We start from the raw sequence: 11,861 nt of genomic DNA, 5'->3' as shown, positions 1-11,861 counted from the left end.
TAAAGAATGCTTGATGTAAAATTTTCAGTGCAGCATAATTTTGGAAAGTTGTTGTTGGACTTGCCGGTATCGATCAAGACACGTCAAATTAGTCAAATTTGACAACTGAGTCGAGCAAAAAGATTGCGAGCCGTCGTGTTTTCAGTGGAGTTGACTGTCAAAATCATACGGTGTTGTTTATATTTTTATGATATGAATTTTATGCTGCCGGCTTATAGTAAAGATCAGCTGTTTTACTACAAACACAAAATATGGATAGAATTTTTCACATGTATTAGTTCAATACTACGGAATTGGCAAAACGAATTAAATCATGTTTAAACTTGAATTCAATTTTAATTTTTAATTCATTTGCGATAAAAACAAATAATGTTTAACAAACATAATACAAGAGATTTTGTCATTTTAGAACATGGAATATTACAAAAAATAAACAAATTTCATGGCAACTTAAAAGAATCGCTGTCGTTTAATTTGCTGGTATGCATCAATACTAGAAGATGAACCCAAACGTCTGCCAGCAACTGGAGCCGGAACCGGTGGCTGCGATTCTTGAACGTGAAGACCAACACGATTCTCTAGTATGCCATTCTGCACCACTTGGCCGGCGCGCCTTTTCCAGCTGACTCGCTGAACTATTCCTATGCAGCCATCGATATGATTTCCAAACAGCTTCTTTTTTACACGCTCCTGACAGATGGGACATTGCATGGCATAGGTATCTTGGGAGAGAGCGACCGTTCGGTTGAAACTTTGAATGAATTTGTCAGCTGCCTTCGTCTCTTCGGCGCTACCGACATTAGCGTCGTCATCCAATGAGATCGTTTCGGTCAAGGAAGGAATTATGCGGGGTTTACCACTGGTTAGATCGATTGATTCTTTCGCAGCTTGCGTAATCTTGAGTCGGCCACGAATGTTTTCCCGCTTCGGTTTCATATATTTTACATTCACCGCATAGCGCGTTGACACTTCATCATCCACTACTTTACTCATTTCGTAGATTTTATAAAATGTTCCACCGCAATCCTCGGCATGAGTTTTCCACCATTCGTTTTGTATCCCCGGTGGTCCTTCCGTGGATCGGACAATCCCGTTGAATGGCTTGTAGTTGCCGCAGATTCCGGTGCACCGGTACCATTGAGTTCGACATAAAGTGTCAATGTTGGTCAATCGATGGCTGAAGGAAATATTTGTTTGCAACATTCGATTAAGAAAAACCATAATTTTTCGAAAATTGCTGCCATGCCCACCGTTAGGCTCTTTAACGCCTTCCAATTTTAGATAAGCGTGAATCATTTCATGCTATAAATAATTAAATCTGGTTAAACCAATAAAATAAAGGTATAATCTGTACCTACCAGCAAAACACTGATTATTTCAATCCGAGGTCTCAAATTAAGCAACACTTCGTTCAAGGCTACGGTGTATCTTCCGTCGGCGTCGTTGAAGTTTCTGCTGGTACAATCTTTTCCAATCGTTCGACTCCATATTACAGCAAACCGTTTGGTTTTGAATCGTCCCAGAAAAAACAGCTCGTCCAAGCGTAGAAAAATCGCTTTGATGTCCGGCATCGTTTCTACGAATTTCCACTCAAAATTATTCTCAGGATCCACATAAGTTTGCAGTTCCTCGATAAAATATTCGTCTCCATTCAGATCGGTTCGTTTCGCCCGGTACGAGCATTCGAATTGGGAGTTCTCAGCTTCATCTTCTTCTTTGATGCGCGGGGGTTTACTGTCGGTGACTGTTTCCCCTGGGATTCGTGCCACAAGGAAAACTTCGTCCTCATTATCGGATAGTTCGATGTGATGAACCGGTTCCCGCTCTTCGGAACCCGATAGGAGTAACAAATCATCGTCTTCTCCCGAACTTAGTTCCACCAGTTCCCGGTCGTACTGGTCTTGAAGCTGACGAGCAAGCAGGAAGTCCGGGTCTTCCAAATCGATAGTTGTTGACATTATTTAACTTTTCAATGTGTATGACACTGTAAATCGTTTAAAAATGCGCTAATCTTACTCTGCACGTCCTTTACAAAACCGAAAGCACGTAAACCAGGGATGCCATAAAGTTTGTTCGAAGCAGCGGTATCCTGACCAGTGTTGCCACATATTAAACTGTACACTGGACACAGTAATAAAATCTCCAATTTATTCCCCAAATACATATCCCAAAATTTGTATCATTATTTCACACATTTGAATTTACCGAATTTACCGTCAAAAAATATAGTTTTTTTATGGCATGATCACGGGATATTAAACGACCCGAATCTTTCCAAAAACCATTTTCTTAATCGCGTATAAGGAAATTTGTTTTGCGAAATCACTTTCTTCATCACTAGACTGCCGCGCATAGCAAGTCAGTCCCATTTGCATTTTCAGTAAAATTGAGTTATTACGCGTAAATGGTAGCTAACAATGCAAAGTTTCGTAACAATGGATGAGCTCATGAACTTTGTTATGAAAAACTGCTGGAAAACATCCAAACATATTGTCCCATCTCGTAAAAAGCAATGATATAAAATCATATAAAAACGCGTTTTTCTCGGCTTGCTGAAAATGCAGGTGGGACTGACATGCTATTCGCGGCAGTAGAATCAATCAAATAATCGAAAACAATTTACGCGTTTTATATTTAAGTTCTTTTTGGCGGCAAATTTTCAAATAATAATAGCAAACTGTGGGAACCGAGACAGCATGAAATACAGAATACAACTAATGACAGTTCGCCAGCTTTCAGTAGAATAGTCATTTAAGCCAACGTTGCGGGACGTGCCCAGTTTTACGGAATTACTTTAAATAAACATATAAGGATGAAAAAATTTATGTACGCACAAGTAAAAAAATCTGCAAAAGAATTATGCTATCGATAACTTGGGAGAACGGAAACAAAGTTAAAACAAAGTTATGTGAAATGGAGGGAACATTTTATGAAGTAGAAAGAACGTAGATCATTCCGGAAACGATTGACTGACGGATAAGTTGGTTATTACTAAATCCGCAAAAAATATGCGAAATACATCACAAACAAACATTTTGCCAACGCTGGCTAGTGACGGTCTTCAGAAATCGGCAACTGCCGGTGTGAAAAAGAAATAGTGGAACTGGTAATCCCCATTAGCAACGACCGGTGCGAATATTGGTTGCTACCCAAAATAGCAACGGCCAGCGTTGTGAAAATAGCAACTCAAATGGCAACTCACCGGTGCGCTTGCTCTAAGCGAAGTGAAAAAGCATATATTTCCGTTAGTAGAATTTGTTGTAAGTACAGCACATATGTATTCCACCGCAGTTCATAATTTATTCTACACAGACTTCACAGCCAACTGTTTAGTGTACAGGACAATTGCGGGGCTAGCGCTACGATCCTACTGACACCTATCAGTCTCTACCGAGCCAAGGCTCGAACCTACGACAACTGGTTTGTTAGGCCCGCATCGTACTTCGAGACCAACTGAGAGACCCATATCCTTTGATTTCGTTGAAATGAATTTGTTTACACTTACAACCGAACAAACAATATTTTGTTGATTTGAAGCTTGTAAAGCTGCTATTAGGCTGGTATCCAAAAAGGTTGTTTATTTTGAAGTGAAGTTTTTTTAGTTCTAATTTTTCATATTTTACCCAAGACTTTTTCTTCGCTCGGATCTTCAAACTAGAAAGCTTATAGTCTTATTGCTCTCATGTTGGGGAGTTATCGCATAACGGTTGCTGATGGTTGATCCCTAGAAACAATATATGCTCTATAAACACAGCATTATGTTCCTCTAGAAGCATTTGCTATTATGTAGCGCTTAACCCTCTAGTGCCCAAGTTAATTTTCAAACGGACTACGCAAAACTGAAAATGAAGCTTTATGAACATTTTTCAAGTTCTTATTGAAGCTTTTGAGAGGTTCAACTTAAGACCGCCTAGAGGCGGCACTGGTCACTAGAGGGTTAAATGACAAACACAAAACAAAATTAAAGTAAGAAATTTAATTTTGTTACCGAGAACTCAATAGCTGATGATTGAAACAGCTGATGAAAGTAAAAGGTTCTACACAACTCGGTGGCATCTGTACGTAGTTTTTTTATTTTTGAAACTTTGAATGCGTTCTTCAACTTTACTCTTCTAACTCGTAAAATCCAGGAAACGCGACCAATACAGGACAGGAAAAATCTGTAAAATTGGGTTGTTCAGCTACTCATGGATATCTGATTTCTATATATCAGAAATAAGAGTATAATTTTCTGAGCAAAACGTAATTTTTGAAATTTTATATCATTGTCCTTCGATCTTTAAATGAAAAATAAAAATCCCTACATTGACAGTTTATATATGGGCAAAGATAAAAATTTTTGAAAATCACGTTTTGCCGTGCGTTTTGCTTAGAAAATGCAACTCTTTCAGATGACATAAAAATCTGATATAGCTAAACAACCCAATTTGCACCCCTTCTAGTAAAATGGAGCATGTGGCAGCACTGGTCCTGAAGAAGTTATGATATTTTGGTTATTTTTTATAGGGTTAGCGTATATGCTTTTTCTCACTGGGGCGTTATTCTTATCAACACGTTGATCAGCTGTTCAAATTAGTCAAAACAAAAATACGTAGATGAAGCTGCGACAAACACTTTCCGCGTTATTTTCGAAGATCAGAGATTCTTAAACCATGAACGAGGACCGGACAAGTTCGATTCGCATTTGCCAGGATGGGCATGCTAATGCGCTTGCTTTGAACCGAGAGTGCACCCAAATTGCCGTGGCCGGCAGAAGTCGTGAGTATAGTTTTCCTTTTCCAAGTCAGCTTTGTTTTCTAACGAAAATACTTTGCTACCAGTCTTAAAGGTATTTTCCATTGAAAACGATGGTTTCACCGAGGTTTGCAACATGCGTGGAGGCAAAAACCAAAACCTCAGCTACTCGTCGAATGATGTTGCCTGGAGTGCGCTCGATTCGAACATTCTAGCGACAGCGGCCACCAATGGCGTAGTTTCGGTGTGGGACTTGTCCAAATTTGGCCGCCAGAAACAGTTATTGGTATACAACGAGCATGAAAGGACCGCTCATTCGGTGGCCTTCCACAACACGGAAGCAAACTTGCTGATTTCCGGCTCGCAGGATGGAACTATCAAATGTTTCGATCTGCGGTCCGATAAGACGGCCATCAACACCTACTTCAGTAACTCTGAAAGCGTTCGGGACGTCAAATTCAGTCCGCATGCACCGAACACGTTTGCTGCGGTGTCAGAGAACGGAACCGTTCAACTGTGGGACATTAGGAAAAACGACCGATGCACGTCCCAATTCACTGCCCACAGTGGACCAATTTATACCTGTGACTGGCATCCACAGCAGCAGTGGTTAGCCACTGGCAGCAGAGATAAACAAATTAAGGTTGGAACGACCAAAGTTTAAACCCTAAAAAATAATCTTAAAACATTATATTTCAGATTTGGAACACAAACCCAAAAAACTCCTCGTTGGAAAATCCGAAAAACGTTTCACTCGAGTACAGCATTCACACGATTGCAGTTGTCGGAAGAGTTCGTTGGCGGCCGGATAAGATGTATCACATTGCTAGTTGTGCCCTTGTAGTCGATTACAGCATCTACATCTGGGATGTCCGTCGGCCGTTCATTCCGTACGCTTCCTTCAACGAGCACTCAAATGTAACAACCGGGATCGCATTCAAGGGAAATGATTCCCACATACTACTGTCCACCAGTAAGGATTCAACGATATACAAGCATGTATTCAAGGATGCAGTCAGGCCAGCTTTGAAGGCAAACCCTCAAGGTGCCAATTTCAACTATAAAGGCGATCTACTTTATGCGTACAAAATGAAATTGGTCGGTCCCCCAACGCCACCACCGGTGCAGAAAACTAGCCTTCTGGGAAGTCGCCAGAAGACTCCTCCTTCAACGGATCAGTTTCATCTGGCGAAATCTAGCTTGTACCACTTTATGACTAAATCAACCACACAAAACGCCAAAGACGTTACGAAAACATCCTTGCTGAAAGATTGTCATGCGTTGAAAGGTTGCGCGCGAGAGTATATTTTGACTGGTGCTTCTTTGGCGGAGATTTGCGCTCACAATGCAGCTATTGCTAAAAAATATGGTAAAACAAACGTCAGCTTCCTGTGGAACTTCATCAGTCAATTGTATGCATACAGCTCTATAGCAAGTTTGAAGCTAGAGCAGCGTAACTCCAATGCGAGTCAGGGCCACTCAAACCGGTTGATGGCCCAAAACTCAAACCAATCGAGCAGTGGTAGAATGGGCGATGATAAAATCGGTAGTAATTCCAACCTCGGAAATGTTATTCAAGCAGCAGGCAGTAGTGACGAATTCCATGACTACCAAAACTTAAAAGGTGAAACGAATAGTGTGCCTTTGAAAAAAGGACAAGTGATTTCCGTTGACATCGAACCCAACTGTTGCGATTTCGTGTTTGGTGAGACAGAGTTAACCTTCGATAACGTGAACTGCATTAAGGGTTTCCGTGATGGATTCCTGTATACTGGACCGCATGATTTGATCAAGGATTACACTTTTCCGACGTCGAGTTTAATGAATGCTCATGATCTACATCAGGCGCGCCCACGAAGGGAACATCGGGCCGATAGCGCTCCTGAGCATTCACCACCGCCCAATCCACCCTCGTTTCTAAAAATATCCGATAGCAGTTCATCGAATCCTCCGCTTTGGGAACCGCATCAAGTTTTGGCTGACTGTCTTACCCTACAGACCGAAATCGGAGATGTACAAACATCAACTTGCATTCTGATAGCGCTCGGTGATCGACGACACAACCTGCAGATCGATGAAGTCGTTCATGAGTACTGGTTACTTTCATACGTCGAGTTGCTTCACAGGCATCAGCTGTGGAACGAAGCCACGCAGATCATCAACCTCAGCTGGATTCGGTCGGTGTCCGATTTAAACCAGCAGTCTACAACGATGCACACCAACTGCGGCGATTGCGGACGGCCACTGCTGAATGCAGTCGGTTGGTACTGTTCCAAGTGCCGCTCGGTACAGAGCTCCAAGTGTAGCGTGTGCAATGGTGTTGTGCGCGGACTTTACGCCTGGTGCCAGGGATGCTCGCACGGGGGCCATTTGGATCATCTGAAATACTGGTTTGCCAATAATCCTAAGTGTCCGAAATGTGGTCACCTGTGTGAGTATGAATAAGGTAGGTGGTCTTTTTGAAAAGTTCACTTTTATAATGATTACTGTAATAGAGCGTGCGACAAATGTCATGATAACTCACTTATCCGATCGTTGTCCTGGGTGGGAATCGGTGGCGGAAGCCACTGTTCGTTGTTCTGATTATCCTGTTTATCATACAAGGCGTCCTGGAATTGCGCAGGCTTTGTTCACGGTCGATATTTTAAGTGTTTCACAGTGTCTAGGCTGCCTCGAAAGATCCACACCATGTTTAATAAATTAGGGTAAAATTTCAAACCTCATAATGATATGTAAATATTACACATTTTATTTCTGATATATTATTAAAAGTTTCAAAGTAAACATCTACAGTTTGGAGTATGCACTGGTGCACCATCTTGCTGGAACACATCATGATTATCTCCGAACAGTTTTCGAGAACTCGAAGGAACAACTTTCTCCAAAACATTCGTTTTAAAATAAACAGTACTGACTTCAACACCTTTGTCGATATCAACCTGCCGTGGAAGTTTCATTTTCGCGTTATCAAGCCTGTTTTTCTTAGAAGACTCTCCTTGCATATCGTGGCCGACCGGATCTTCTATGGTCCTGCAAAGAGAATGTCTCGTTGTATTTTTTTGATGGTTTTATAAATAAAATCTCGCTTAACCCCACACGATTTTAGACGTTGGAATATTATTGTGCAAAGTCGGTCACCGACCAAAAACCAATTTGCTACGAGCCCACCAGCCATGTGTGGTTCTCCCAGCAGCTGATGCAACTCGTGGTTCATCTGCCTCTGCCATGACCCATCTTTCATCTGTACTCCACCGCAGATGATACGCAGCACCTTACGTTCGAAAACTTCAAGGACGCGTTAGTCATCCACGAATATGATCCAAGTTTCGTGGCCGTAGAGGACTACCGGTCCGATAAGTGTTTTGTGGATGGTCAACGTGCAGTGCCTAATTTTGTTCGAGCAAAGCATCCTAATCTTTTTAAGGGTTCGTGCTACGATGTCGATATCTGAACGGACCTCCTAAATATCGTACCACAAGTGTCGAATCCCGCCCTTCGTATTACACCTTCAAAGCGATATTAAATAACAAGACCGATAGTTCATCACTCGTGATTCGAAGCGACTGTAGAATGTTCTCGAAATTCGAATTACGCGTCGGCTGGATCAACCGTGTCATCGTGCATAATCTGCCATAGCTGATCTCGATAGATTGTGTCGTACGCCGATTAAAAATCGAAGAACAACCGGCCGATCTCGCCTTTAACCTCTTGAACATCGAGATCTACTACTACTTCTTCGTCGTCCTCTGCTACATCGCCGTTAAGGTGTTCGTCGTAGTACTGCTCCATCTTTCAATCACTTCACTGCCGGTACCCGCATAACTGTCCCATACTGATTTTGCTCGCTTTTGAGTTGTCATCGGGAATCGACTTAATTGTTATCATATTTTCTAGGAAAAAATTAAAATTGATACTTTTGTATGGAAAAACATGGAAAAAATACCAAGTTGTTTTTGTCCCATATTGAAAGTACCCGCATTACAGTCCCACTACATAGTGGTACAAACTGCACACATATAATTTTGCTCCAGATTAGTGTATATCGTATTATTTTGGGCATATAGAAGTATGTCATTTAATTACTTTTGAAATGTACCCGCATATTTTGTTCCATTTTGTTTTTTTTTTAAAGTTATATAACGTAAAACCAATTCCATCCATGGTTTTTTGTTCTCAACGATAAACTTGTGGTGCCATGAAACTGTTATGGTCATTGGTTCTAGATGTAATTGCTGGAAATCCAAAAATTCACAGATAATATTAAATCGCCGTTTTCTCAACATGTTGTTTTTCATTATGGGACAGTTATCCGGGTACCGTCAGTTTACGACTTGTGGCACGTAGCCTTCGTGGAAACTATTCAGCTTCTCGTAGAATTTCTGTGTGTCATTCGCACTGTATAGTTCCTCTATCGCCTCGCGATCTCGCTGGCGCTTCTTCCGAAAGACTAAGTGTTACATTCTCCCCGTTCGATGTTGCAGCGTTCTCGCTCGTGGTGCATTCTTCTGACTTGAGCGTGAAGACATTTTTTATGTGATTGAGATGATCATACCAGAAGATGTTGACCCGGCTCTCGAGCAGTAGAAGAAAAATGACCGCAAGGCTATTCGGGGAAAACAGCCAGTTGCGTTTTGTGAAACAGGCTGCAGCTACGCGGAAGATGTGGGAAAACCTGCACGAAAATGCGACAATCGTAAATCGAGTAATGCTTCTTCAACAATTGTTTGGGTTGAAGCTTGGTGGAGGTGGTGAAAAACCTGAAAAACATATTGATCAGATCGAAAATGTTCATGAACGACTCGATAATGGCACGGTGGCAGAGTGGAAAAGGCCCTGAGAACAGAAATTACACCGAGAGTTGAAAAGAAGTGCTTCTTCTGTCATCAGGTGGGTTAGTTTAGTGATTTTACCGCTAATCGCTAAATTCCGACTAAAAGGAAAACAAACGCCTGGTCCTTGTGAATTGCTATCAGGGGCACTTCTTTTTTTTTTCTCGTGAGATTTACCTGCTTATCAGTTCAGGATAGGCAACTGAAGCGTGGTTTGTTCATGTGGAAATTCGGGTTTAAATAGGTTGACAGACTTACTCTGATAATCGCTGCTCGCGGACACTTGTAATGCAATGTATTCTGATTCAGTTAATCGCGTTTCACAAACTCATTACATGTTTGAAGATGTAGCCACGGATCTGCCATTGGCATTGCTTCTCGCTTAGAAGTATCTTTTTGCTCACTCGTCTCCGGTTGTATGGATACCTCACCGGAACTCCTCGTTTTGCTCATAGTTCCGTTTACTTTGCCACTCAAAATTTTAAATGTTTGCGAAATCCATGAATAATATATTCGATTTTGCACTTCACTGCTTTCCCATATAACCAATAACCATAAACAGATGATAACACTGGTCGACAAAATGAAAAGAGTGCATTCCAAAAGCTCAAACCGGAAAAAAGATAGATTATAGCTATTCAATCATTCCCATGAATTTTGGTGCCATTACCAAAACGCGTCAACTCACGTGAGAGTGTCGTATAGAAATTGCTTGCCCGGATCATCGCTTTAACGTTATGTTTACGAGGAAACTCCTTTAAGTCTCTGAAAATACGGCAATGGCTAGGGACATCAAAATTCACAGGAATGGTTGAATAGCTATAATCTTTCATTTTTTCTTGATTAAACTTTTGGCCAGTAATATCAGCCACAGAAGCACCTTCTTGGGGAACTTGGTGTGTGAAATGAACTTCACCTTGAACCTCATTTCCTTCGCGGGGGAAGAAAAATATTGAGTGCCCCTCCAGACGTTGCCATCCAGGGTGAGATAGGTCTCGTCGTCCAACACCGCCCCTACGTCGTGATTCGCCGCTGTTACTGCGTTATTGCCTGCAGCTCCGAGACTAGTTAATGGGCCTGCCGTTTTCTGACATGTATGGCCATGTTCGCTAGGTTCTTTTTCACCGTTCGGCCGGTTGCATCGAACTCCCTGCCAAGCGCACGCAGTGGTGAAGCCACTTTTCCCTCGGTATACCTCATTGGCATACTTCGGAGCTTTTTGTCGATCAGCGTTGTCGGCCGTCTAGAACCGAGCTTTTGTTTCAATGCTCTGATCGTTGTCCAAAAGTGCCATGATTTCGTAGATGCTGAAACGGGCGTATCAGACATCCACAAAGTGCCGCACTATGTCCGTCTACGACGCGGTGGAGTACCGTTAACTTTTGAACGCAGTAGCTTCACGGTCTTTGCCATCACGGGTAAAGTTCGACTGATAGAGCTGCCAAATGTTGTCTGCTGACTCATGGATTACTATGATTGATGTTGCATGGCTAGTTTCGTCAGTGCGTTTGAAAGTAAACCCATGAAAATTTTTTTTTGATGCAAACTTTATGCAGTCTCAATGCATTTCTGGAGCCTGTTGATAGAGTTCTTAGATTAAACGGGCGGATTAAGCACGCTTTTATTCCTTTTGACAGTCGCCATCCAATGTTACTTCCAGCTAAACATCCGTTTACTGAGGTACTCAAGAGAAACAAACATTACGTCAATCCTCATTTTGGATAAAAGGAATTTCTCGCGATAGTCCGGCAACAAGTTGGACAAGATGTCTCATGACTACAATTGATGGGTGATTTGCCTTCGTACAGCAAGCACCAGTATTTGCGAATACTTCTTGAGGCCATTCTTTAGGCCCAGGCACAATAGATACGTTTGCGTTGCGTTGATGTTAATTTGACAAAAAAATTATGGGCTAACTGTCAAACTGTCGCAAACGCAGCCGAAACGTATCAATTGTGCTTGGGTCTTTACTCAAATTTGGTTCCGTATGACGTAAGCCACGTAATCGTAAGATTGGCTGCAATGTTCAAAAATTCACTCCCAAACTTCTGGAAAACAGGTGTTAAGTAAGTTAAGCTTCACATCAAAAGAGTTGTCGAAGACAGAAGGCTGTCCTATGATGAAATTTGTACCACCTTGACACAAATTGAAGCCGTTCTCAATTTGTATCGTTGCAGCTACGAAGATTCAGACAAGTTTTGTTTTCGGTCCAGAAAAGTCACACTTTTTAAGAAAATAACAGTCCACTTATTTGATTGGAGGACCAGATTGGTCTTTTTTTTTAAGCTAATCTCTGAA

At 41.8% G+C, this 11,861-nt stretch overlaps 2 protein-coding genes across 2 annotated transcripts; one reads left to right on the top strand and one right to left on the bottom strand.

The window, feature by feature from the left end:
• Positions 1-358: 358 nt before the first annotated feature.
• Positions 359-2,074, bottom strand: LOC129733100 (uncharacterized). Its single transcript, XM_055694669.1, has 2 exons — positions 1,359-2,074; positions 359-1,302 (listed from the first exon to the last, which is right to left on the bottom strand). The coding sequence occupies exons 1-2, from the start codon at positions 1,956-1,958 to the stop codon at positions 451-453; spliced, it is 1,452 nt and encodes a 483-aa protein (XP_055550644.1). The 5' UTR covers positions 1,959-2,074; the 3' UTR covers positions 359-450.
• Positions 2,075-4,545: 2,471 nt separating this feature from the next.
• On the top strand, positions 4,546-7,240 carry LOC129733090 (GATOR complex protein WDR24). Its single transcript, XM_055694660.1, has 3 exons — positions 4,546-4,758; positions 4,821-5,377; positions 5,434-7,240. Exons 1-3 carry the CDS (start codon positions 4,653-4,655, stop codon positions 7,177-7,179), a joined length of 2,409 nt encoding a protein of 802 aa, XP_055550635.1. The 5' UTR covers positions 4,546-4,652; the 3' UTR covers positions 7,180-7,240.
• The last annotated feature ends 4,621 nt before the right edge of the window (positions 7,241-11,861 follow it).

Source organism: Wyeomyia smithii, chromosome 3 (genome assembly GCF_029784165.1).
Source record: "Wyeomyia smithii strain HCP4-BCI-WySm-NY-G18 chromosome 3, ASM2978416v1, whole genome shotgun sequence".
Classification (NCBI taxonomy): domain Eukaryota; kingdom Metazoa; phylum Arthropoda; class Insecta; order Diptera; family Culicidae; genus Wyeomyia; species Wyeomyia smithii.
The sequence above is the reverse complement of the archived record's forward strand: the minus strand, read 5'-3'. Positions and strand labels throughout refer to the sequence as shown.